The sequence below is a fragment of the Physeter macrocephalus genome, unplaced genomic scaffold (assembly GCF_002837175.3).
Source record: "Physeter macrocephalus isolate SW-GA unplaced genomic scaffold, ASM283717v5 random_756, whole genome shotgun sequence".
NCBI lineage: Eukaryota > Metazoa > Chordata > Mammalia > Artiodactyla > Physeteridae > Physeter > Physeter macrocephalus.
The window spans coordinates 12,605-36,724 of NW_021146042.1; the positions used below are offsets into that span (position 1 = coordinate 12,605).

The following is a 24,120-nucleotide window of genomic DNA, read 5'->3' on the forward strand; positions in this document are numbered from 1 at the left end:
ACTCCCATACATTTTATTGATACTTTAAGCATTTTATCTATTATTATTATTATTAAAAGTTGGATTGCTTTCTGTGGACATATTTCAATAATAATAATAATAATATTTATTTATGTTACAGGCAAGACCTTGTGCTAGCTGCCTTATATACATCTTCCATAATTTTCACGTTAGGTAAAATTCAGATTATAGTTCTATTTTATAATTAAGGTATTCTAAATTCATCTAAGGTCATATAGCTAAAAAGTGAATGAATGAAGAGTCCCACACAGATCTTCCTACTATATATATATATTTTTCAATCTGAGAAGAATTACTATCAATCCAGGTAAAAAGGTTTAAGGCACTTGGTATAACTTATGTAATTTATCAGAAGTAATGAATGTATCAATACTATCTATCGTTTACAGCATCGGTTACCCATCACTATCAGTTATTTTCTCAGTCTCTCCAGGTGACAGTGCTTTCTCTTTCCTTGGAAGTGCACTGATATTTACTCCATGTGACCTCCAGCATGATCCTTCTAGAACCCCAATCAACCATGCTACTTGCCCCACTTAATGGTAGCCTCGACTCTACATCTCTTCTATTCTGGCTGGTCTATCAGCCCCTCCCCATTCTAATCCCAACTCACTTTGCCTGCCACGTGCCTGGCCACTGCCACCAAGCTGCCAATACCAGAGCCATGGGGAGTTACTAGAAATTTCAGAACATCCCACTCCTTTGCTTCTGCACATTCTTTCTCTCTGCCTGAAATGCCAATGACAATCTCTTATTTATGTTATTGCATGACTCACAGAACCTTTTCAAGATCCATGAGCACAGGAAGTACATTTTTTAAATCACTGTATCTCTTTTCTCAGTGTCTGGTGCATGGTAGGTTTCAATAAATACTTGCTCTGGATTAATTCAAGGTGAAAAAAATCACATTTTCTGGAAAATTCCCTGAAGCCCGGGAAAAGTGGTTCCTTCCTCTACACTGCCTGGATGCCTTGATATCTAATTGCCACATTGTTACACAATGAAATGATGTATTTCCATATGTCTGTCTGAAGCCGGACTAGGAGCTCCTGGGTATCAGAGACCAAGCCTTACTCATACTTGGATCCTTAACACCCAGTGCAGGCCCAGCTTATGGTAAACCTTCATAGATTTCCTGGAATTGAAAAATATAATTCTAAAGCTATCACATGAGCTGAGCAGGGCGGGTGTTAGGCTTCTCATTTTACAGTTGAAAAAAGGGGACCCAGGGAGGAAAAAAAAAAATGTCTTGACTCAATTTTCATTCAAAAATCAGAGGCCCAGACAGGGCTGGAACAGGGTCTCCTAAACCCCTAGTTACAAAGCGCTGTTGGTGGCCCCTGAACAGAGGAGGCTGGCACCTTTCTTTCTGACCCCTCAGCAGAGAAACAGAGGTCTGTTCCTGAGACAGGGACCAGCACAGGTGTCTTCATGGGACCAGACTGGGTGAAAGGATACTGCTCACCACTCATGGTGATGGCCTGGGGGAACTGATGGGTCCCCCTAGGGTCAGGGACTGGGTCCTGGTTTGTGAGGAGTAGGTTGGGGAGACCTGCCAGGAGGCATGGGACCACTCCTTGACCTTTTCAAACCCTGCGGCCCTCTGGTGGCCTGTCGTACAGTCTGTGTCCTCTCTGGCCAAACTCCCAGGAACTGCTTAGCACCAGAGTAACTTGTTTGTGCATAATTATAAATTATAAATATGCTCCAGGGGGCATAATTATACAGAGCTCTCTTTTTGGCTCAGAAGTGTCCTACTGTGGGCAAGACATGATATAGTCCCCTTTTCCTCCCCTACTGGAAAATATGCATACATGCATGTAAAAGCTCAGAGGGCTCCAAGAGTCTTGTAAACGCCCCTTTCCCAGCCCCTTGGCTTTTATTTATTTATTTATTTTTAAAGTTTGTCCCCCCCGACCAGATTGCTTGATTTACCAGGATACATTAGGTTAAGGCCTGGAGGTCCCAAGCCCCTTGTGTGTCTGCCTAAGCCAGAGGACTGGCACCTCCTGCAGAAGTTGAGAATAACTGGAGTGAAAAGGGAGCCCTCACCTGATTCTCAGTGTTGAATGCCTTTTTGGTCCACGTGTGCGTCGGGGCAGGGGGCGCCACTCTGGCTAGCGGCCTGGAGCCTCGCAGGAGGTGTGCGTAGGGCACTGAGGACATTGTTTCACTGGGCCAAGGCCCTCTGGGTACTGTCTCGGGAAAGGAAGAATTAGTGATTACCTTTGGTATGAGTTAAAAGGTGCCTTCAGGCTGGTGTTCTGCAGAAAATACTCAAAGCCTTGGTGGGGGGCGGCGTTTGGAGGGTGACACCAACTAAAAGTAAGCAATCGATTTCTTTTTAAATGGGGAGAAGAGTGCTGGAAAAAGATAACGAAACTAATTTTTGAAACTCCGTGCGGCACCACTGATGCAAGCACATTCTCCACGGAGAAAAGCTACATCTGAGCAGCGGTGTCCTGATGCTCAGAGGATGCCCGGCTTTCTGGGGAGAAGCGTCGGGAAGACGAACGTGTTAGAAAATCCACTAGCCACTGCTGGAGCTGCTTGGGTACTTGTGACCGGGCGACTCCTGCCCCGCCGCGCGCGCAGTCAGCCTGTGGAGGCGCCGAGACCCTCCCTCCCCGGTCCGGTGCTCTACCTCCCCAGCCCCGGGCCGGGGTTGGATAATGCACTTTTGTTTACCTCGCCCGGGCCGAGTCATCCAACTGGGAGGCAAGCGCCCGCGCCCGGGGCCGGGAGCTGCAATGGCAGTGGCAGCCGGCCGCGGGCGCGGGAAGCCGCCCGGGGACTGGCAGCGGCGAGGCTGATTGATGGGCCCCCGGCTCAATGAGGGCGGCCCGGGCGGGGACGGGGCGGGGCCCGCTCTGGGCTGAGCCAGTCGCCGGTGCCGCTGGGGGGGGGTGGGGGCGCCGTAGAAATGTGTCGGTGACATTGAATGGGGAGACTGAGCGCGAGCGAGGCGCGCGCGCGCACACACGCGCACACACGGCCCCGCTCGCTCCGAGATCCCCGGCCACGTAAGTAACTATTAATACCGCCTCGCCGAGAGATGCGGGCGTGCTGAGCTCGGGGATTGGCCTCGGGCACCGTCGGCCGTCCCCTTCAATTTTAAGTACACATTCCTCTTACCTCCGGTTGGGGGAAGAACAAAATAAAAGAAGAAGAAAAGCCGTCAATTTTCTCCAAAACAAACCCCGCCAGGCAATTTGGGTTGAGGGTAGGGGGGAGACGGAGTGGTTGCAAATTATTCCAAGGCGAGATCCAGTTACCGAACGAGAAAGGAACAGCGCGGGTTGACTGGGCTGGGGGTGCATCCCCTTCCAGGGCCGGGAGGACCCCCGGAAGCTCGTGCCGGGGAAATCGGAGACCATTGATCTACCCTTGTCCCTGCCCGCACTTCTCGCTTTATTCGGAGGACGATCTGGAGCGCGAGGGAGCGGCGACAGCATGAGCCGGTGCTGACCTCCGCCCGGCGGGCCAAGCCCTGGGCTTTGCCGCGGTACCTGTGCCCGGACCACAACTCTGTGCCCAGCTTTTGCAATCTTTTGTTGGCAGCGCTGACCGCTCTAAGTTAAATGCTCCCTTGCTATTTTTTTTGTCTGTTTGTTCAAATTTTGGAGACCTCTCGCGGTCTTGGAAAAGCCTCAGACGCCATCTACAGTTAAAACGTGGGTAACTACCCTCTCCGGCACCCCCCCTTCCACGCCCCCCACCCTTTCCACCAAAAAAGGGGGTGCAGCGCGGATTCTGTCTGCGGTGCGGCGCGAGCCGGTACCCGTGCTTATTTCCTTTTTCTTTTTGTTTGGTTTCTAACGCGCTGAGACCAAGCAGCGGCCGTGCGCTCCCCGAAGATTGCACAAACTACAGCCGGGCTCCTCCGCCCCGTCTGCGGTTCGGAAGCCTGCGTGGGGATCGCTTCGGGAGACCCGGCGCTGCAGCTCCCCACCTTAGCAATCTGGTTACGCGTCTAGATCCACGCTGGAAGAAGAGAAAGAGAGAAACTAAAAGTGCGAAGATTCTGCAAATCGCTGGCGGCTTTGGGGTAACAAAAGGACCCGAGTTGCTGCCGACCGAGGACCCCCGGGAGCCGGGCTCGGAGCAGACAAGGTGCCCGGCGGCGCCCATTTGGGGGCTTCTAACGCTTTCTCCACGTAGCCCCCTTCCCGTCCCCTCCCCTCTCGTTCCCTTTTAAAATCCGTGGCACCGAGGCGCCTGCAGACGCACTCGCCAGCGACTCGTCTCTCCAGCGGGTTTTTTTGTTTGTCGAGTGCGACCCCCACACTCATGAACATACACAGGTCTACCCCCATCACAATAGCAAGATATGGGAGATCGCGGAACAAAACCCAGGATTTCGAAGAGTTGTCGTCTATAAGGTCCGCCGAACCCAGCCAGAGTTTTAGCCCGAACCTCGGCTCCCCGAGCCCGCCTGAGACTCCGAACTTGTCGCATTGCGTTTCTTGCATCGGGAAATACTTATTGTTGGAACCTCTGGAGGGAGACCACGTTTTTCGTGCCGTGCATCTGCACAGTGGAGAGGAGCTGGTGTGCAAGGTAAAGAGCTCGGGGTTTGCTTTTGCTTTTTTTTTTTTGTCTTTTAAGAAGACCCCCGCGGCCTTTTGGAGGGGGCCGGAGGGGGCGGAAGGTTGCCGAGCCCTGCAGTCCGGGGGGGAGGGAGATTCGCGGGATAATTATCCGTGGTCTCGTTAAATGGGGTTATGTATTTATTTGTTCCTGTTCGACTAGTTGCGAAGTTTTTAGAGCGTTGCGGGCAATGCGGCGGGCTGCGGCGGAGGCGTTTTGGGGAGAGCCCGCGGCGGGGAGGGCGGCGGGTCTGCGCGGGGGCCACGGCCACGCGTGCTCCCAAAGGCTCGTGGAGCTCCTCCGCGCGACGCCGGGCCCCGCTGCCCGGGGATTGCTCCCTGGGTCCAGCCCCCTCCCCTTTCCAACACCGAGGAGGGAATCCCCCGCTAATTTTAAGGCGCTGATGACTTGGTTCCTTTCGCAGCCATTGTTCTCAGCAGCGTGCAGGTGTTGAACCTTTGTTCCGTAGGTGCCCCTTCAAAGAGACACACAAAGGTGTCCCCTCTGGCTGAGCCCAGGGGCCCAGCGCGGGGAAGGAGTTCACAAAGAGCTTGCTTCTGCCAGGAGCCTTGAAAGGAGGGTTGGGGGTGGAAATCAAAGCCGCCAGCGCACCTTTGGGTGCAGGAAATTGTGAATCCTTTGGGTCTTTTCCTCTTGTCTCCGTTCCTTCTCGTCTCCAGCTCTCCGAGCCGGAGCCCCCCTCGACCCCGCTACTCCACCCCCCAGCACACACCGTTGCCTGTATGGTTTAGAGGCCAGCATTTGGAGCCTCGGGGATTCACAGTGCTAATGCAGAGATGGGCACTTTCCTTTCCTTTTCGTCTTTGACCCTGAACTGGTTGGTGTCTGTGTTGAGCGTGTCTGTGTGTCTTTGTGTGCGCCCACAAGGCTCCAGACAAGAGGATGAGCAGGAGACTAGTTGCAAAAAAACAAACAAAAAATGAAGACGGTAGAGAAGGCTACCCAGGAATTGGACATAGATCAGGAATTCACTGTCGCTTAATTTTAGATTTGCTCACTGTTGTTTTTCCGGGGGAGGGAGGTAAGGAGGTAGTAAGGAGTGGGGACCCCTGATGTCTTTGAAATGGGCACTCGGCCCAGCTGTGCTACGAATAATGCATCACACTTTTACCATCAACCACAGGCTGCTTTGTGAACTTGCTTTCTTTCATAGGGGACTGGAGTATTTCATTGTGAAACATGGGTATTGTGAAGGGTCTCCAGTCTGTTTTGCAATTGTTCAGTTCAGACCTCAGGGGAAAATCAGAGACTCTTTAAATATTGCTCTCTGCTTGTACTGAGCATTTGGTATTTTGCACCTTCTCCAAGCTATTGAGACTCAGAGCAGCTATTCCCAGTTAACCAAAATTCAGTAGGCTATTCAGAGCTGGATTGAATTCTCAGAAGACCTACAACGTTGTACAATGGGGTAGTCATCCTTTGAAATGAATGAATTCCACAGAGCTGCCACTCTCATATGAAATATGCACAATCACCCAGCAGTGAGTGTTTTCACTCCTTTTGCTAAACTTCGGTAGAGCATTTTAATATTTTTCAAAGGCTGGAGACGCGTTTAAGTCAAGGGACTCTGCCGCCAAATTCTGCAGAAGCGTCTTGCCCGCTATTTCTTTGTTTAAAGGCAGAGGTGACTCTGGCCCCTGCTGTTTCTTTCTCCCTTCAGATTTTTCAAGACATATTTCACTTTGGGCTGACCTTACAGTGTCATTCGTAGACTTGCTCTCCGGCCTGAAACTGTACTTAGTCGGCTGGTTCAGTTCTTGCAAAGATTGAAACAGCCCCTCACCAGTTACTGTGTGGCTGCAAGTGGATTTAAGTGCAGTATCATTGTTCTGCTTGACAGAGGTCATCCCTTTAAGACACAGCAGCTTCTGTTTGCCTGCCTTTTTACCAGAGGTGATGTGGGCGACTTCTTACGCAAGCATAGTTGTATGTATCCTAGGAAGCTCCAAGTGGTTTTATAAGGCTGCTTCGATGAGCTACCCTCACGTATGCACTGTGGACTCTTGGCTTACTGCAAGGCTCAGTGAAATCTACACATTGCATTCCAGTTCCTTTTGACATCTTAGAATATAGAGTTCGTGTCTCCCAGCTCTGTGCTGACCCAAGAAAAAAGTCTTTGCAAAAACAGATCCAATGTAAAATGCCACTTACAGAGAACTCTATAGAATTCTGTAGGACATAATTTGGGAGAGAGAGACTGGAGGGTCATTTAACCAAAGTAATCATGCCTGTTTATTGTCTCCCTGTGCCTACTTTAAGCTAGGCAGACGAAGGAAGGGGACTTTAGGGGGTTCTTAGCTCACTGTTTTCATGGAAATGCTTGTAGCTACTGTGCAGATTGACATAATTACTATCTTGAGAAAAGGAACACTTTTTTTTTTTTTGCAAAGGCTATGAATGATGGCCTAATCTCTGCCTTAGCTGAGCTGTCACATTATATAACTAAGGCTCCAAATTAAACATTTAAAAGAAGCTGGCAACCAGGCTTATGGCTTGATTTTGCACTTGAAGGTGATGGTTTAAATACCAGTCCAAGCCCATAAATGCCTGTTATAGCTACTAATAAAAGTTTGGTTCCTACCCATTTGGGAAAACATAAGTACTTGCTTGATTTTTCATACTCTGTCCACCATCTTGGAATTTAATTTAGCCTCTTCTACAAAGGGTATGCCTGCATCTTGAAGCTGCCATGAATTGTTTGATTTTTTTTTTTTTTTAATTTTAATGTCCATCCAGTTTTTCAGCAGCAGGACAGGATAACAGACTAAAGGTACTGAGCAAAAAAAAAAAAAAAAAAAAAAAATCACCTTTTATTTTTTAAAAATGCAGCTCGAAGCAGGAAGTATGTTATAAATAATCATAACTCCATGAGTACTGGCGACACAGCCTGAAGCCTGGCGCTTCAGATCCCAGCATCCTCCTTATATAACGCAGTGTTTACATTAGCCACTGCAAAGCCTTTATTACTCTCTGGGAAATTTTTGAGGCTTTCCTGGGTTTCTGCTGCCTGCAGCCTGGGTGTTAAAGTTGACTCAAGCATTTCAGATTCCTAATCGAACGGACCTCTGAGGTCACCGCTCGCAGGTCATCATTTGACAGTATCAGGGTGTGATTTGTGGTCTCTGGAGAAACTGAAGTATTCATTCTTAAATTCTAGGTTATAGTGGCAGCAGCTGTGCCACTTTCCTGAGATGCCTTATTATGGTTCATTCACAACGTTACTTTGCTTCCTCGCCGGGGTTCGCACCAGCCCTCCCGAGGCTCTCGGGAGGCCGGTTTGACTCACAGATTTGGGGGTTTTGTTTTTTGCAGCTAGGAGAGACTTAACTCATGGATTCTTAAGTAGCAGCCTGTGTCCCTGGCTGGGTTTTGGAAAGCCCGTGAATCCCCTTAAGACAAATCCAATATTATACATGCTTTTGAGTGGTCATTGTCAGCTAAGAGGGGACAGAGCTTTTATCAGATTCTTAGGTGGGATCTGGACCCAAAAAAGGTCAACCATGTTCTAAATCAACGTCTTCAGTTTCTGAAGAGGAGGGAGGGCCCGGTGATTCTGAGTGCCTTATCCACCTCGTGCAGGTTATTGGTGGCCAAGCCAGGATTAGATTCTCAAATTTGATGATTTCTAGGCCAGCGTTTCTCACACACACTGCAAAATGATGATCAAGGAGAGTATGTTCTAACTAATGAAAAAGAAATTTAAGAAGCTAAGTGATGGTGAACCGATAACATTCAGTGTATTGTTAGAGCCATCCTGGCCTCCCATGCTTCCCAGCAAGGAACCCTCGAGCCTGCCCCTCACTTCTGCTGCACCAGGTAGACACATCATACTCACATTCCCAGGCGGGTAGGAAAGCCACATTCCAAACCCAGAGATTTGTATCCCTGATTTAGTGGAACTCTTGAAATGAAGGAAGGCGTTTTCTTGTAACCTCAGAAAAATCTCTGTAGTGTTAATTCCTCTTAGATCTGTCTCCAAAAGGTACTGAGGATGGATTTTCTTTCTAAATAACCCCACAATGAGGTGGCACTTCACAGGCTTATTCTGATTCATAGAAAATCATTGCATAACTGATTCATTGAGCTAGATATCTGTGGAGGGAAGAGAGAAAGGAGCGTGTCTGCTTTCTTAATAAGAAGGACTGTGTCCTTTCCTAGCTCTGCCACTGGGGGCTTGATTTGACTTGTTATCTGAGCCTCAACTGCCACATCTGCGAAATGAAGGCATTGAATTAGGTAACCTTCAGTCTACGCATTTAATCTATTAATTGCTATTATGTTGTATACTGCTATACAACCCAGTTATGCAGCACAAAATATGTTGTATACAGTTGCTGTAGCTGTATAGTGTTGGTGTATTTTTTCTTTGAAGGGTAATAAGGTGTTATCTGTGCAGCTTGGGATGGGTCACTTTCTCTCAAATTTTGTCTTAATTTTTCTATAAACAGAGGGGATTAAGGACAGAGAGAAGAAAATCATAAACTTATTTGTGATTTGTTTTGTGTAATTGTGCATACAGTTTGTGTAATACAATACACAAACTGTGATACACAACTTGTGTATTGTGTTACATCTTGCTAAGCATTCTGACCTTTGTTTTCTCATATAATCCTCCCGACACGGTGAGTCAATCACTTGCCCTTTTGCACATGAGGACTCGGAGGCTCAGAGAGGTCAAGCGAGTTATTCAATGCCACACAGCTGGTAGGAGGCAAGGCCAGTGTGGTCTGGGTCTAAGTTTGGCCCATGTCTATGGGAGGCATCCACATTCTGTGACTCGGTTGTACAGGATTTGGTTGTACTCTGACTCTTGGTCTTGTTGTTCATCCTGCCCTAGGTGTTTGATATCAGCTGCTACCAGGAGTCCCTGGCCCCCTGCTTTTGCCTGTCTGCCCACAGCAACATCAACCAAATCACCGAAATTATCCTGGGGGAGACGAAAGCTTATGTGTTCTTTGAGCGCAGCTATGGGGACATGCATTCCTTCGTTCGCACCTGCAAGAAGCTGAAGGAGGAGGAGGCGGCCAGGCTGTTCTACCAGATCGCCTCAGCGGTGGCCCACTGCCACGACGGGGGGCTGGTGCTGCGGGACCTCAAGCTGCGGAAATTTATCTTTAAGGACGAAGAAAGGTGAGTCTCGTTCCTCTCCAGGCCCGTGTACTATAACAGGCTGCTCAGAGAGGTTGGAGTGGACATTGTTTTTTGCTGCCTGCCGTCCAGGTGAGGAGGAGGGAGCGTGGAAGGACAAAGGGAGGTGGATATCGCAGTGTTTGAAGTGCCCTTGGAAAGCAAATTGCCGCTCCTCTAAGAGATGTTATCAAATGCTCACAAGTGCCAGATTATTCTGTGACCCAGTAGTTATTTTTGTCTTGGTGTCTTGAACTCTGAAGGTGGCTGCCAGCCTGTGTGGCATTTTCAGTGTGAATAAGGCAAGATTTTGAAAAGCTTGCCTTCGGAAAGCTCCATGCCTGGCATCAGTTGTTTGTCATTCATTCATCACTCATTCAATAGATATTTCCTAAGTCCGTTCCTCAGTATGAATTACAAGTCTCAGTACCGTGACTATCCAGTTGCATTAGCTAGTCAATGACCTATAAAGGAAATGTTACAGACCCTACATACACTTATGTACTGGGTCAGATGGCACCTGGGGGCTGGCATGTCAGTTCTGACTAGGAATTGGAGAGTCAAGAAAGTTTATATAGGAGAGGTGATTTTGGAGCCAAGACTTGAGAGATGAATATGTTGTAGGCAATGTGGGAAGGACCAATGTTCCAGGTGAGGAACCTGCCTGTGCACATGCCTGGCAATGTGAAGGTCTCCGGTATTTTAGGAGACGGCCGGACAGGATGCTAGGCATCTGGGCTTCATTCGTGGTTCTTCCATTAACTCATTACATTCTATTTAGCAGATCCCACCGGGGCCCTGCTTTCTCCTCCAGCTGACTTTGATTGTAAAAACTCTTTCAAGTTACTTTTTTTTTCTTTTTAATAATGTGCTTTTTTAGGGGAGTGGAAGCAGCTGATTTATGTCCATTGCTGACTATTCCAAGGATTGTTCCAGGGGCTCTGCACACATGATGTCATGGAATTCTCGTGACTGCCTTGGGCATCCTCAGCTCCCGTTAGCAAAGGGTTTAGTGAAGTGAAGGTTCCATTGTCACCAAGCTATTAAGGGCCGTCTGAATACAAGGCTAGCGCACATCATTCATGCATTCACTCAGCGAACACTTCGGGGCTACCTTTTATCTGTCTGGAACAGATTTACTGTCAAACCTTTCCATCTTCCATTTAGTTGGCCACCGATCCCAGCGGCCTGTGGTATGTTTAGGCGATTGCGTATAGAAGTCTCACGGCATCCAAATGAGGGAGACCTCGTGGTGTGCGCTTTGGTTTTTCCGTCTTCATGGTTTGAGCTAATCGGGCAGTAAATGTCTGCGAAGCCTTTGCGGATTAGCACAGGTCAGAGGGCCTGTGGTTACTTAACCCAAATGGAATAATTTCGTGAACTTTTATAATCCAGCTGAGTATACAAAGTGCAGAGGGCCCCTGGATTTCCTGGACCCACAGAAGTTGATTATTGTTCCATATTTTTACCCATAAAGGAGTATCGTAGGAATCCGTGGTGGCCAATATCCCGGTCTCTGACAGTGGCTGGCGTTTACCTTTATGAACAAACTAAAGAAGGTCGGGGGTGCTATTCAAAGATCTAGAGTGTGGGGCGATGGTTACTTTTCTTTCAGCTCAGGTGTGTCTGCCCTTGGAGCCTGGAGACCCAGGTTCTTATCCTGTTTTTGCCTTTACGCCACTCTGACCTTATATTGGTCCCTTCCCCTTGGCCTCAAATTCCTTATCCTTTTATTGTCCTGGCTCAGTTCTGCTGGCTCTAAGGTCTTCCCTAGTTCCAACACTCAGGCATGTGCTGCTTTGAATATTCTCATATGGAAAGATAAATATGCGTCTGACCCCAGCAGAATACTGACAGAGAGGTATCCTCTTTGCCCTTCAGTGTTCCACCATCCTTGAAGATCTAATAACTCTAACTACAAAAATAAGAGGTAATATTTGGTGACCTCTTTAAGCTCGTAGCATAAGGTTATCATTTAACACACTTAATTCTCTCTGCAAATTGGAGAGGTGAGTATCAGCATGTCCACTGGGTAGATGAGAGCTCCGAAGTGTAGCATGGTGAAGTCTCGAAGTTACAGACATGAAAGAGCAGAAATAAGGACATATTCTCTCTGTTAAGTCAGCTGTCAAGAAATTCATTTGGCCGCCACCAGGAGTCAGGACAATCAGTGCTGTCTTGCGTGGGGATCTGCATTTTTAAACATCGTCTTTGATTCTGTCTCTTTAGAGAGGAATTTCAGGCATCAGCAAGGACATGGGGTGGGTGGCCCGTCCAGGCTTAGCACAGCCGTGGGAGACACAGATTTGTGAAGTGAGTCAGAGTAGGCTGGACGTCGCCAGGTCCCAGGATATGGGACCCGAAGCAGACGCTAGAGGTTCCACGCTTCAGCCCTTTCGTTTTGCCACCAAGGAGCAGAGCCCCAGAGGTGAGGGTGCCCACCTCAGAGCCCACAGCTGTCTGGAAGCAGATAAGGGCTGAGTCCGACCTCACGTTTGCTGGTGCAGGGATTCTCCCCCAGGCCTGCTTGTCCTTTACGGGAAGAAAGACGTGTAAGACTGCTGATCAGTGCATTGTGGCAAAGCCAGGGTCTTTGATGTCGCAGGGGCTGGGGAAGAAATACCCACGCGTAAGGCGCTTCCAACACGAGAACTGTGGGGCTCTGATGCTCAGTCTGGAGTTATGTTTGACTTATGCAGAAGAGCAGACCCTTTCTAGAAAGAACTAGAAAGAGGCATCTCATGTGAATGTGAAACCAGGACACCACTGCAGCAGGCGTGTCAAAGCTCAATCCTTTTTAACTCCAAAGAGCATTCTCCTTCTGAAAAAGACAACCTAAGTGACGGTCAGGAAGCTGGTCTTCATCTGTTGCCAGCACGTCTGAGCACCTGAGCCCGAGCAGCCCAGCCTCGCAAAGGACCGTGGGGGGGAAGGAGGGAGAACTCCCCATGCCGCAGGCGAGGCGGCTGGGCCGCACAGGAGCTACGCGACCTTGCTCGAGGTCTCACAACCAGCCCGACGATGGAGCTAGCCTCGAAATCCTACCATTTCCTCCCAGAGCTCTTTTTCTGCCCCGAACCGTGCTGAGGTCCCAATGAACTTGCTGTGCCGAACACGACATGTATCTCTGTCTGGGCAGCTCTGAGAAGGTTGCTGCTTTCCTTTTCAAGGACATTCTAAATGTTTTCATCAGTAGCTGACAGGACCTTTTCAATTTTCACCCAACCATCAACTTTTTGTAAAAGATGAATCATGCTTAGTGGCCTTCTTTCATCTTGTTTGGTTTGTAACCTCTCGACTTGGGACACTGTGAGATGGGTTTTGTCACTCAGCATATTCTAGTTCCCAGGGGCCACCGAGTTTCATGGTAGAGTCTCTTTGTTGGTCTGCACGGTGGCTGTGTGGCAACCGCGCCCGTATTTCCTGAGAAGAACAGGAGTTCAGGGGCCCTGGGATCTCTTTGGGGCCATGCTCCTGGCAGCCTTCACTTTTGGTCCTAATCCATAGGACCTAATCCATAGGTATTTCAATAGGACTAAAGCGTCTTCCTCTCTTGACAGCATCGAAGAGTTAGAAACAATGGGTTGAATTTGAAAGACTTTTGAAAAGTTAGACGACGGCGTCTGTGTCTGTTTTCTGATCCTTAATGCATCGGTCCTATGATGGGGGGGCGGGGCGTAGAAGAGACCTTAGGAAGCACTGCTTGCTTTATTAAGCTTCAAATCACCAGACACCTCTTTTGCACTCTATTTTTTAAATTAATTAATTTATTTATTTATTTTTGGCTGCAGTGGGTCTTTGCTGCGTGTGGGCTTTCTCTAGTTGCGGCGAGCGGGGGCTGCTCTTCATTGCGGTGCGCGGGCTTCTCGTTGCGGTGGCTTCTCTAGTTGCAGAGCACGGGCTGTGGGCGCACAGGCTTCAGTAGTGTGGCACGTGGGCTCAGTAGCTGTGGCTCGCGGGCTCAGTAGCTGTGGCTCGTGGGCTCTAGAGCTCAGGCTCAGTAGTTGTGGCGCGCGGGCTTAGTTGCTCCGCGGCACGTGGGATCTTCCCGGACCAGGGCTCGAACCCATGTCCCCTGCATTGGCAGGCGGATTCTTAACCACTGCGCCACCAGGGAAACCCCTCTTTTGCACTCTTTTGCGTCAGTCTTCTCTCTCTCAAGGATGTGCTTCTTGTTCCTTGATGATCTTGAAAGTGATAGAAGGTGAAAGCATTACGTAGTGAAATTGGCTGTGCCCCACGTGGTTCAGAAAGAGGCCTGCCTCTGGGCTGACTTCTTGTGCACAGATTTTCCATTCTGGACCATCTGTAACTCTTGAGTCCATGGCCATCCATGGGAACATTCTTAATGGCACTGTCATCACCGCAAGTCCAGTTTCCCACAAGTGGCTTTGCAGACATCTTATACAGATGACACCCGATGTTCTGTTAACCCTGATGCTAGGGTGCTGCCTCTGTGTTGAATCAGCAGCACCTCAGATTCTTCTGCTCCTGTTTTATTTGTTTATTTTTGTTTTATTTATTCTGTTTTATTTGAGCCAGATTCACCTTCCTGCTCTACTGCTTATTAGCTACCTGATTAAGTCATTTCATGCTTCTGAGCTACACTTTCTCTCCTCAAAGCAGAAGTAATAATTGCGTCTCTGTAGGGTGGTTGCGAGAGTTCAATGAGACGATTCTGTGACTCACAGGGCAGGGCAGGCACTTACTAATCTACAGCTGCTCCTAGAGTCATTGATAAAATGGTACCGCTATAGGGGAGCCGTTCCCAGAGAACGGAGAATGCAGTAACCATTTCCGTGAAGGTGGAGCCCTTGTGATGGAAGGGTTCAGATTTAAGCCACATCCTCCTCTTTCTTCTGTTTAATTATAATCGCTGGATCCGTATCACGAGGGCGCCCGACAGGTCAAGTACACGTGGTGTGGAACCTGACGCTCAGAAGCGCTAGAAGGTTGACGAGAGGTACCAAAGGCAAAGGTGGACAAAAGCACAGGCAGGGAGTGAGGGATCCTGCCCCAGCAGGCCTGGACCGCCCGCCGTGCTCCTGCCTCTCCTCCACGCCGAGAGGTTTCCGTAGGGCAGAGCCTCAGCCATTTTGTTTGGGTTTTCAGGAAGTTAAACCCCTATCCTGATTGAACTGGCCCTGGACACACCCTTGGCATCCCCAGTTCCTGTCGTAAAATCTGAGATGGTCTGTGTGAGTAGGAGGGGGGCCCCCTGTTGGTCGGGGCCCTGAACCTGAGAAAGACAGTGCTCAAATTCCCAGAGGGTGTGCCCGCGTCCTCCAGCCCCTCTCGCCCTGCTCTGGGATTAGAGGGGTCTGCTTGGTCGGCCTGCTCCTTGAGGCCCCATGGTTCCATCCCAGCCTCTAAGGGACACGGCCAGTTATGCCCGTGGAAAGTGAGTTGCTGTCTGGATTCCAATCTCTCCTCTTGCACTTACTCATAACCCTGACTTTGACAAGTTACTTAACCTCTTCTGCCCCATTGCCTCATCATAACGAGAGGACTTTGCTCCTGAAATTAGGTGAATTAACGGCAGTGCAGCTGATGCTGGGTGCACAGCTGGCCATCAGCACGGGATCCTGCTGCTGTCCTTAGCCTCTTCTGCACTTGCTGTCTGGCCCTCTGGGTGACACGGGGCCAGTCTGCTGACTCGGGACGTAAAGAGCCCTTTAAGCTGGTGCATCCCGGGGCGGCAGCGGGGCCACCTGAAGAAAGCGGCGGGGGCAGGGCTTGGGCCTACAGCAGCCCCCGTTTGCCAGCTGGATTTCTCCTCTCCCTTGCCACCCCTCACCCCAGCTCCCCGCCCCCAACCACAGTTCAGTGTTGACATTTCTTTGCCCAGAAATACCCCATGTGAAGGAGAAGACGGCTTCTGCACACGTTTCTTCTTTGGTTTGAAGATCGTTATCTCTTGACGTCACGGGCCTCATTTCCTCCGCTTTGTGGAAGCCGATCGGTGCCTGCTTCTGCCAGAGGGGACTCTTTGTAGGAACCCAGCAGCCTGGGGTTTTCGATAGAACAAAAGCCCTCTCTGCCCAGGCACCGGAGGACCTGCGCCTCCCTGTGGGGTGAAGGCCTCTTCCCTCCCACACCAGCCGAGGTCAGTGCCCTCTTTCCCAGGTGTTAGTAGCTATATTAGTCCTCCCTTTAGATCTTCCAGGTTTTTCTCACCTCTCTTGGGGCTCAGTATCTAACAAAGTACAGAGGGCAGGCATTGGAGCCCTGGAGACCAGACTCTGCTTTCTTTCGTTAATAGCGACTTATGTTGAGTTGTAGGCTCACTGGATTTTTGGGAAACACCTTGCCTTTTCGCTTTGAAGGAGACAGAACTCCTGGAACCGTCTTCTTCATGTTGACCACTTTGATGTACGTCCGTCCCATCCTTAGGGAAAGCTCCTCTCCCCAGATCCTTCTGAGGATGTGTCAGTGACACCCTCCAGTAGCGCCCACACTTAACCTCCGTCACAGCGTGTCTCCCGCGCTGTTGTTATTGTCTGTGTGCATCTCCAGCCTGTCCTCGTCTCCTGCTGGCCTGGGAGCTCCTTGGGGTCAGAGGCTGTCTCATGTGCACTGTTCCGGAACGTGGTGGGCACTGAATGAATGAAAATGCCTTTTACTGAGTAGGAGCCGCTCAGATTGGATTCTAATGACAGAGTGAGAGGGGCAGTGAATGTAGTGATCTAATGGTCATCTCGGTCACTGCCCAGATGGGAGCCCAGAATGACTGAAACTTAGGATCTCCCACGTAGACACCTTTTTTCAAGAGAACTATTTACGGAGTTCTACATCAAGTAACAAATCATTCCCATGTTGATTTAATGATTTATGCAAAAGTGACATTTATCTAAGATCCGTGTCTGTGGTGGGTGTCATTTTATTTATGAAGGGCTTCAGGTCACATTTAGAGAGAGGGGAAGGCTTCCTCAAGTTTCTGTGCTTAGAAATAGACTAAATAGTAGGAAATCCCAGCAGGATTTCTGGCTGGGCTCTTTACTACTGGGGCTTAATAAATTAGCTCATGGGCTCGACTGGGACCCCTCAGGCAAATGCAGCAGAGGGCACAGCGGTGAGATTTTTTTGATTCCTCCACTTGACCGTTTGACCTTGGCCTGCCTTCTCTGACATGGGTTGGAGATAATAAACTTAGAGTATCCAGCACAGAGCCTGGTGCACTGTAGGGACTTTAAAAGATACCTGTCATGACTGCTGTCCGTCATCCTCTATGGTTGTGAGCCTCATACCCCAGCAACCTGTAGATTCATTTATTTGTTCAACAGATATTTATGGAGCACGTGGTATGTACCTGGCACTATTCTCGGTGCTGGAGATACTGCAGTGCCGAATGAGACAGAAGGCCCACTCTCACGGGACTTACATTTTAGTGAAATAATATCTAGGGTCCACCATGTACCAGGCCCTGTTCTAACTACAACACTTAAATGAATTTCATCTGAATTAATTACTATATTTAAGTTAAGCCATTTAAACCCAATAAGTGAGTTCCTGCTATGGTTATCCCCACTTTACAGATGAGGAAATTGAGGCTCAGGGTCATACAGCCAGTCAGCACAGACCTGGGGGTTGTACCCAGGAGACCTGGCTCCCAAGGTTAGGTCCTCAAATGCCACGTTAGCTGCAGAAATAGATGCCACGTAAAATACACCCTTGTGCTCAACTCGTAGAAGGGATTTTTGTATGCAGTCAGGCAACAAGTGAACACCACGAGGACCTGGCCGGCTGGGGTCTAAGTGAAGCTCAGGACTCGGTTTTCTCTGAGCAGTCTTGGCAGGCATAGCCTCGGCCACCAGTTAACTAACCCCACGGGCAGTCCGAATACGTCCTGTTGTTCCGCTTTACGGAGTGGGTTTGGTTTCCTCTGCAGAACTATAAGCTGGGGTCCATTTATCATTTGGACCCTCATGCCTAGCACAGGACTTAGCATTACAAGTGCTGAGTGAATGTATGACATTTGACTCAATGGGGGTATGAAGAGCCCCATATACCCTGGAGGCATAAATATTATAAGAAAAATCCCCTAAATATACTGATGGAAGAAGACAGTGGATGGAAACAAATGTTAAACGTCCTTTATCCAGCGCTCTTGGGAATTTCTCTAAACCATGGACAGAGTCCAGTCTATTTGAAATTTCTTTGGATTCTAGACATTGCAGTTCTTGAGCAGTCACGCCAAGATGCCCTGAGCTCTAGACAGCAGGTTAGAGCTGGGGGCATCTCACAGACATGAGAATCACACTAGCTTGCAAACGTTTATTAGGCACCTGTTATGCACTACTTGCCGTGCTAGGTATTGGGGATACAAGACTCAATACCAGGGTCCTCACCTAATGGAAGACACAGTGCAATGGTTATTTTTAACACCATGTTAGAGAGGAAGGGTGTGCGTTAGAGAACTATCTGGGAGCAGGAAGAGGATATTCCGACAATGGAGTGGGGCGTAGAGAAGGATTATGTCAGGGAGGAGATGGGCTCCTTCACAGGGTTGTTCGGAGTGATGTAGGAGGGAAGGGGAGGGGTCCCGAAAGTGCCAGCAGTAGGTGGGGAGGGACGGCTGGGGAAGGGTACTCTGGGGCGGGGTGGGGGCAGAGATGAGGCTGAAGAGGTCTAGGGCCTTGGCTTCATGCCTGGGACCTTGAACTTGATCTGAAATTCAGGAGGAGCCACTGAAGTTGTTTTCTAGTCAGGGCTGGGACGGTGTCACGTTGTGACTCCAGAAGTGTGTGTGAAGGATGGACTGTGGATGGACATCCACTTCAGGATGCTGAGCCGGACTCAGGCAGTGGGATGGGGGGAGGGGAGGGGGAGAGGGGTTGAAATCCAGCCCTTTTATCTTTGCAGGTAAAGAAATCAGCAGTCCTTCCCCAAAGTCCTATAACGTGTTAGTGACTCAGGCAGTGGGATGGGGGGGAGGGGAGGGGGAGAGGGATTGAAATCCAGCCCTTTTATCTTTGCAGGTAAAGAAATCAGCAATCCTTCCCCAAAGTCCTATAACGTGTTAGTGACACGACCAAGAGCAGAACCCGGTTTTCTGACTCCCTGAACTCGTTCCGTCTCTGCTCAGGCCACCTGGGGAAGCCCCAGTTTAGGACCCAGCCAAGGGAAGCATCCCCATCCGGCCCAGTGTGTGGACCAGCTGCTCACAGCGCTGCTGGCGGTGGTGGGGTTGGGGGGACTGGCCTGAGCCCTGCCCTCACCCCACCAGTGGGGCATGGATAGGAATGTTCTGGGCCCCAAATCAACCGAAACAGCACCTCAGGCTGTGCCTGCCTCTTCCTGGAAGAATCTGGGCTGGTGGCCCTTTGGGGCAGCGCTGTCCAGCATGGAGCGGGGATGATTGCCTGGGAAGCTTTCCTGAGAGGCTGAATCGACTGATCTGGGGTCGGGGGGAACCTCGGGGACCCAGGTCTCAATGCAGGGGAGCGAGAGGTGGCTGGAGTATCGATGAGGAGTCCGAGCTGCGTCGCCTCCCTTGGATTTCCTGGCTGTTCCTATGACGACGGCAGGCAGGCTGCATGGGGGGCGGGGGCGGGGTATGGCTTCCCCAATCCCACCATGGCCCTGATGAGTCAGACACGCACGTGCGTCTGCACGCCAGCTACACAGGCTTTTACATACTGGCTGGGCAGCCGGTGCCGTGGAAACACCTGGGTGCTTGAGGCCGCTTGGGTTTCTCCCCGCCACTGCGCTGTTTCCCAGCAAGTGACTTCATCTTTCCAAGCTGCAAATTTCTCTGAATCAAAGCGGTGCAGGAACCACCACGTCCCAGATTGTGGGGTGGTGTTGTAGGGCAGTCAGAGGATGTACTGCCTTCTAGAACTTATCAGCCCTCCCTAGGTCCCCCTCCCCTTAGACTTCTCCCCCCGCCACCCACCCCCGAGTGGTTCCCTTACTGGCTTACCTGCTGCTCTCTTGCTAATTTGTGAGCAGCTTGATCTAAGTGCTAGGTCTGTTCACTGAATCTCCGGGAGCTGGCGCATCGGTGGCTCTCAGAGGTGATTGCTGGAAAAATCTATGCACACAAGAAACAGAGGCTTAAAGGAGTAATGATTTATTGGGCAGTTTAGCGACCTAGGGAGTCCCAGTGGTGGCTGCCAGGCTAGCATAATGCAGCCCACGGTGCTCAGAGGCCTTCCTTGAGCCCCCCAGCAGTAGCCCCAGCTGGGACCCTTGCTTGACAGCTGGACCGGCAGCCAAGGGTGGCTTTGCAGTGGCAGCTGTGGCTGACTGCGGCTGACCTTTCTCCCTCGACCCTTTGCCTGCTTGGACCCACCCCACAGAACGGCCTTCAGTGACTTCCGGACTTCCTGTCCAGGCCAAGCCCACTTGGTCTGGCTGAACTCCCAGCCTGGCCCCTCCCTGGCCCACCCTGTCCTGATCGCTTCCTGCTGAGAGCCCAGGGTGAGTTTTGAGGTTTAAAAGCAAAGGATGATTTGCTCGTGTTTACCTTTTCTCTCTTTTGGATGGAGCACTGACCATGGAAATCCAGGCTCTGTCACTCACTTTCCAGATGGCCTTGGACAAGTCACATCTGCTTTCTGTACCTCAGTTTCTTCACCTAGTAAACGGGCAGGTCCAGCTACCACCATCCACCTCATAAACTATAGCACTTAGATCACGTATGTGATGGTTTTGTAGGTGCTCTGGTGCTGAATAAACCCGGGGCCATATTTGTCTCCGTAAACCCAGGGTCTCCCTTAAGAAGTTTCTCTGTCTTGGACACCAAGTAAATCTGTGATGTTGGTGCCAGCATGTCTTTTGGAAGGACGCTGGCATTAGAATCCTCCTGACGTGGATTAGAGCTCAGTTTTTTCAGTTACTCTATGTATGACCTAAAACGTTTCATTCTCTGTGCCTCGGTTTCCTTATTCTTTAGGAAGTGGCACATATAATATTTGCCTTTCAGTTTTGTTATGAGAACTAAGATATGCAGACTGAAAAAAATCCCAGCATTTTATAGACGTTTAATTCATGGTTTCCTGTTGTTGTTACCACAATTATTATATCAGTATCAGGATGTTATATAGGAAGGGTTGCAGTCCCTACAGCTTAAGAGTTAAAGGAAAGGTAAAATCGGGAAATCTGAAGCTAGAAGTGCTCTCTTCAGGCCACGTACCATTGGTTCTCATTCTCCAGCAGGGAAACTGAGGCTGAGGTCGATTTCGTGACCCACAGGGAGCCACTCAAGCCTCTGCTGAGAGTGAGTAGGACATCAGGTCGGGGCTTTCAAGGCGGGTGCGGATGCTCTGTGCGGGTGGGGAGTGGAACTGCATCCTGCTGGTTCTGGCTTCCTCACCTGGCTCAGGATCCGAGGACAGGAGGCCTGGCACTGGGCTGGGCCTGCACCTGGGACACAGGCTGCCCCCGTCTAAGCCTTGTTCATTCAGGGGTTGAAAGCGAAGCAGGCTGTTCCCCGCCTGTGCCAGGGACAGGTTGCAGAATGCACACAGGGATGCAGCTTGCAGGCCAAATCAACCCTGCCTGGGGCTCATGGCTCAGGGCTCTCTCCTCCAAGAAGCTGCAGGAGATAACCACTGTCATTTACAGCTCTTTGGCCGCACAAATCTCCACCATCCTCCCTTGTCACTTTCAGGAGCCTCTATTCTTCATGTACCATCTCTGGTCTCATCACCTCCGTGAAGCCCATCTTGATTACCTTAGTCAGTACTGAATAATGTGAGCAGGAGTGAGCTGGGCACATATTTGGGGGAAGAACATTCTAGGCAAGGGGAAAAAAAAAACAAAAAACAAAAAACAAGTTCAAAGGGCCCAGGAAGGTACCGGGGCACAGAATTCATGTCCATTTCAATCTGCCTGAGGCTTGTTCATCTGTCTTCCCCTCTAGGCTTTGGGGCTGAAGGTGGGTTCCTTATCGTAATAAGAAGGTTAGTTAGAGTTTCCACCACTTTTTGCCGATTTACTATGCTACGCTCCTTGATAGATGCTGTACTTGCATTGTTTCATTTAATCTTCACAAAAACCGAGACAATGGGTGTGACTTGTCCTGTCTGTGTCTCCCATGAGTAGTTTATTTGAATGACTAGGACCATCTGATGCTCCCGTTGATTTTTATGAAAATCGATTTCTCTGCCTGGTAATTCCTAATGCCCAGACTGATCAGGAGCCCTCAGAAGCTGGAAGACTGTTCATTCATTTCCTCCCACTCTGGCGGGTGCAGGCGCTCCACCGGGCACTCCCTGCAACGCTCCTGCGGGGAGAGGGCGAGGCCCCCCAATCCCCGGGGGTAAGCTTGAGCCCCAGAGACCTTCTGAAGGGCCCTGCAGTTGTGTGGCACGTCCATGGGGACCGGAGCTGGAACTCCAGCCCGGCTCGGGCCCGCGACCTATGGGCACCCCGGAAGGTCCTTGTTTAAAGACGTAATCCAGAATTCTTGCCTCGACCCTTGCCTGGGAGTGATGTAAACAAGTTCAGGATGTTCCCAGAGAGGCAAGGTCAGAAGAATGCCTGGAGCGCCGCATTTCCTCCCCATCCTCTTCTTGGCTTCTCTCAGCCCACCCCGGGGGGATGCCTGCACGCCTGCGTAGAAGAAGCCGGCTCCCTGACCCTGGGGCGCATGCGTGCTGCGCCTCGTGAGGGGGCGGCCTCGCAGCCCCTCCAGGCTGGGTTGGGTTCCTCCGCCCGGAGCTGCGGTGGCGCGGGTCTGGCATCAGCTAGCTCCCCGTCCGGAGAAAAGGCGAGCGCTCAGCCGCTAACGAGTCGTCCCCACAAATGAGCTGACCTATCCTCTCTGAGAATGAGACTCGGTGTCCCCATAAAGGAATAATAATTCTTGCCTTGGAAGTTGATTTTATACATCTTAAAAAGAAAATATATGTAGATACCTACTCATGCTTAAATGCAGAGACGGTGTTTGATATTTGGCGCTTACTAATTGTCAGAGGCAGCCTTTGAACCCGGGCCTCTGACCTCAAGACTCGACTCGGAACTGGCCCGGCTTCTGTGTGGCTGTGTCGCTACCGGCCGCACCGAATGCGAACGCCCTGTGACCACAGACCCGGATGCTCCCAGCCGGAGGCTCGGCCTCTGAAGGGAGGAGGAGGAGGCAGGGGCCCACTGATCAGCTTAGGGGCAGCGGAAGTCAGCGGCGCATGGAGTGCTTTTTGACTAATTGTTTTACCGCCCTCAGATTCCTTAGGTATTTGCGTAGCTCCTGAGTCCTTGTCTTGAGTTGGGGGAGGAGAGAGGTGAACTCGGGGAGGGGGTTAATTGACAAGAGGGAGACCTTAACTGTTTTCGCAGGCCCTTGTCCATGATCTGGAGGAGGGTTCCGGAAGAGCGGTGAGGATGAAAGTGGGGTCCCTGCCGCCCATGGGTTAACGGGGTGAAGGAGAAAGTCGGAATCTAGGGGTGTGACCCGGAAGGAGATAGGAATGAAAAAAGGGGTTTAGAACTGGCTTAGCGCGAAGAGCTTGAGGTGGGGAAGCCCGTCCCCTGAAAGGTCCTGGACGCCACATCTCCCTCCTGCCCTCACCCAGACAGGCACCTGAGGTGTTGTAATTTACAGAGCCTGCCCCCCGTAGAGCCTTCACCTGGCCTCCACTTAGTCCTGGGAAGGTGCAACTCCTTTACCCAGAGCAGGGGCCGTTGTTCCTTTCAAGGTGAGCTCACGGGCGCTTGCCCTGCAATAATTCTTCCCGTAGCTGCTCAGCTGCCAACACGGTGAACCCTGGAGGTGAGGGAGCCTGGCTGGTCCCGAAGCTGGGCAGGAGCTGCTGCTGGTGAGGGGGCGGGGAAGCTGTAGAGAGAACCCACTGCGGCCTGTGGCTTGCGGCCCTTCCCCTCTGCCCTGTGGGTTTCACCGACTCACCTCCAATTTCTGAACATCTGGTGAGGCTGGTGTGAGTCAGCTCCACCTGCCACCTTAGATTAGAAAATGGAAAGGGAAGAAGAGATTTGTTTTTAATCCGCTCAATTCCAGATTAGCATATCTAGACCCTTCCTATTTTTACAGATCATTACTAAAGGGGGAGGAGAAGGGCATGTGCGCTACAGATTATAATAGAATATGGGTGAGCAGATAAAGAAGATGTGTTGCTATATATGACAGAAGCCTAGAATGTTAAAACTGGCAGACACTTTAAGACCGTCTTGTCCAGATGGATGCACAACTGTGTGCATGTACTTAATGCTACTGAACTATACACTTAAAAATGGTTAAAATGGGGGGGCTTCCCTGGTGGCGCAGTGGTTGAGAATCTGCCTGCTGATGCAGGGGACACGGGTTCGAGCCCTGGTCTGGGAGGATCCCACATGCCGCGGAGCAACTAGGCCCGTGAGCCACAACTACTGAGCCTGCGCGTCCGGAGCCTGTGCTCCGCA

At 50.4% G+C, this 24,120-nt stretch overlaps 1 protein-coding gene across 1 annotated transcript in view; it reads left to right on the forward strand.

Annotated features, from left to right (window-relative positions):
• Positions 1-2,997: 2,997 nt before the first annotated feature.
• TRIB2 (tribbles pseudokinase 2) overlaps positions 2,998-24,120 on the forward strand; it is a 24,493-nt gene continuing 3,370 nt past the window's right edge. Inside the window, exons 1-2 of the mRNA XM_007130103.4 lie at positions 2,998-4,581; positions 9,470-9,762. Of these exons, the coding sequence (XP_007130165.1) occupies positions 4,312-4,581; positions 9,470-9,762 (563 nt within the window). The 5' untranslated portion in view covers positions 2,998-4,311. The remainder of the gene's footprint in view (positions 4,582-9,469; positions 9,763-24,120) is intronic.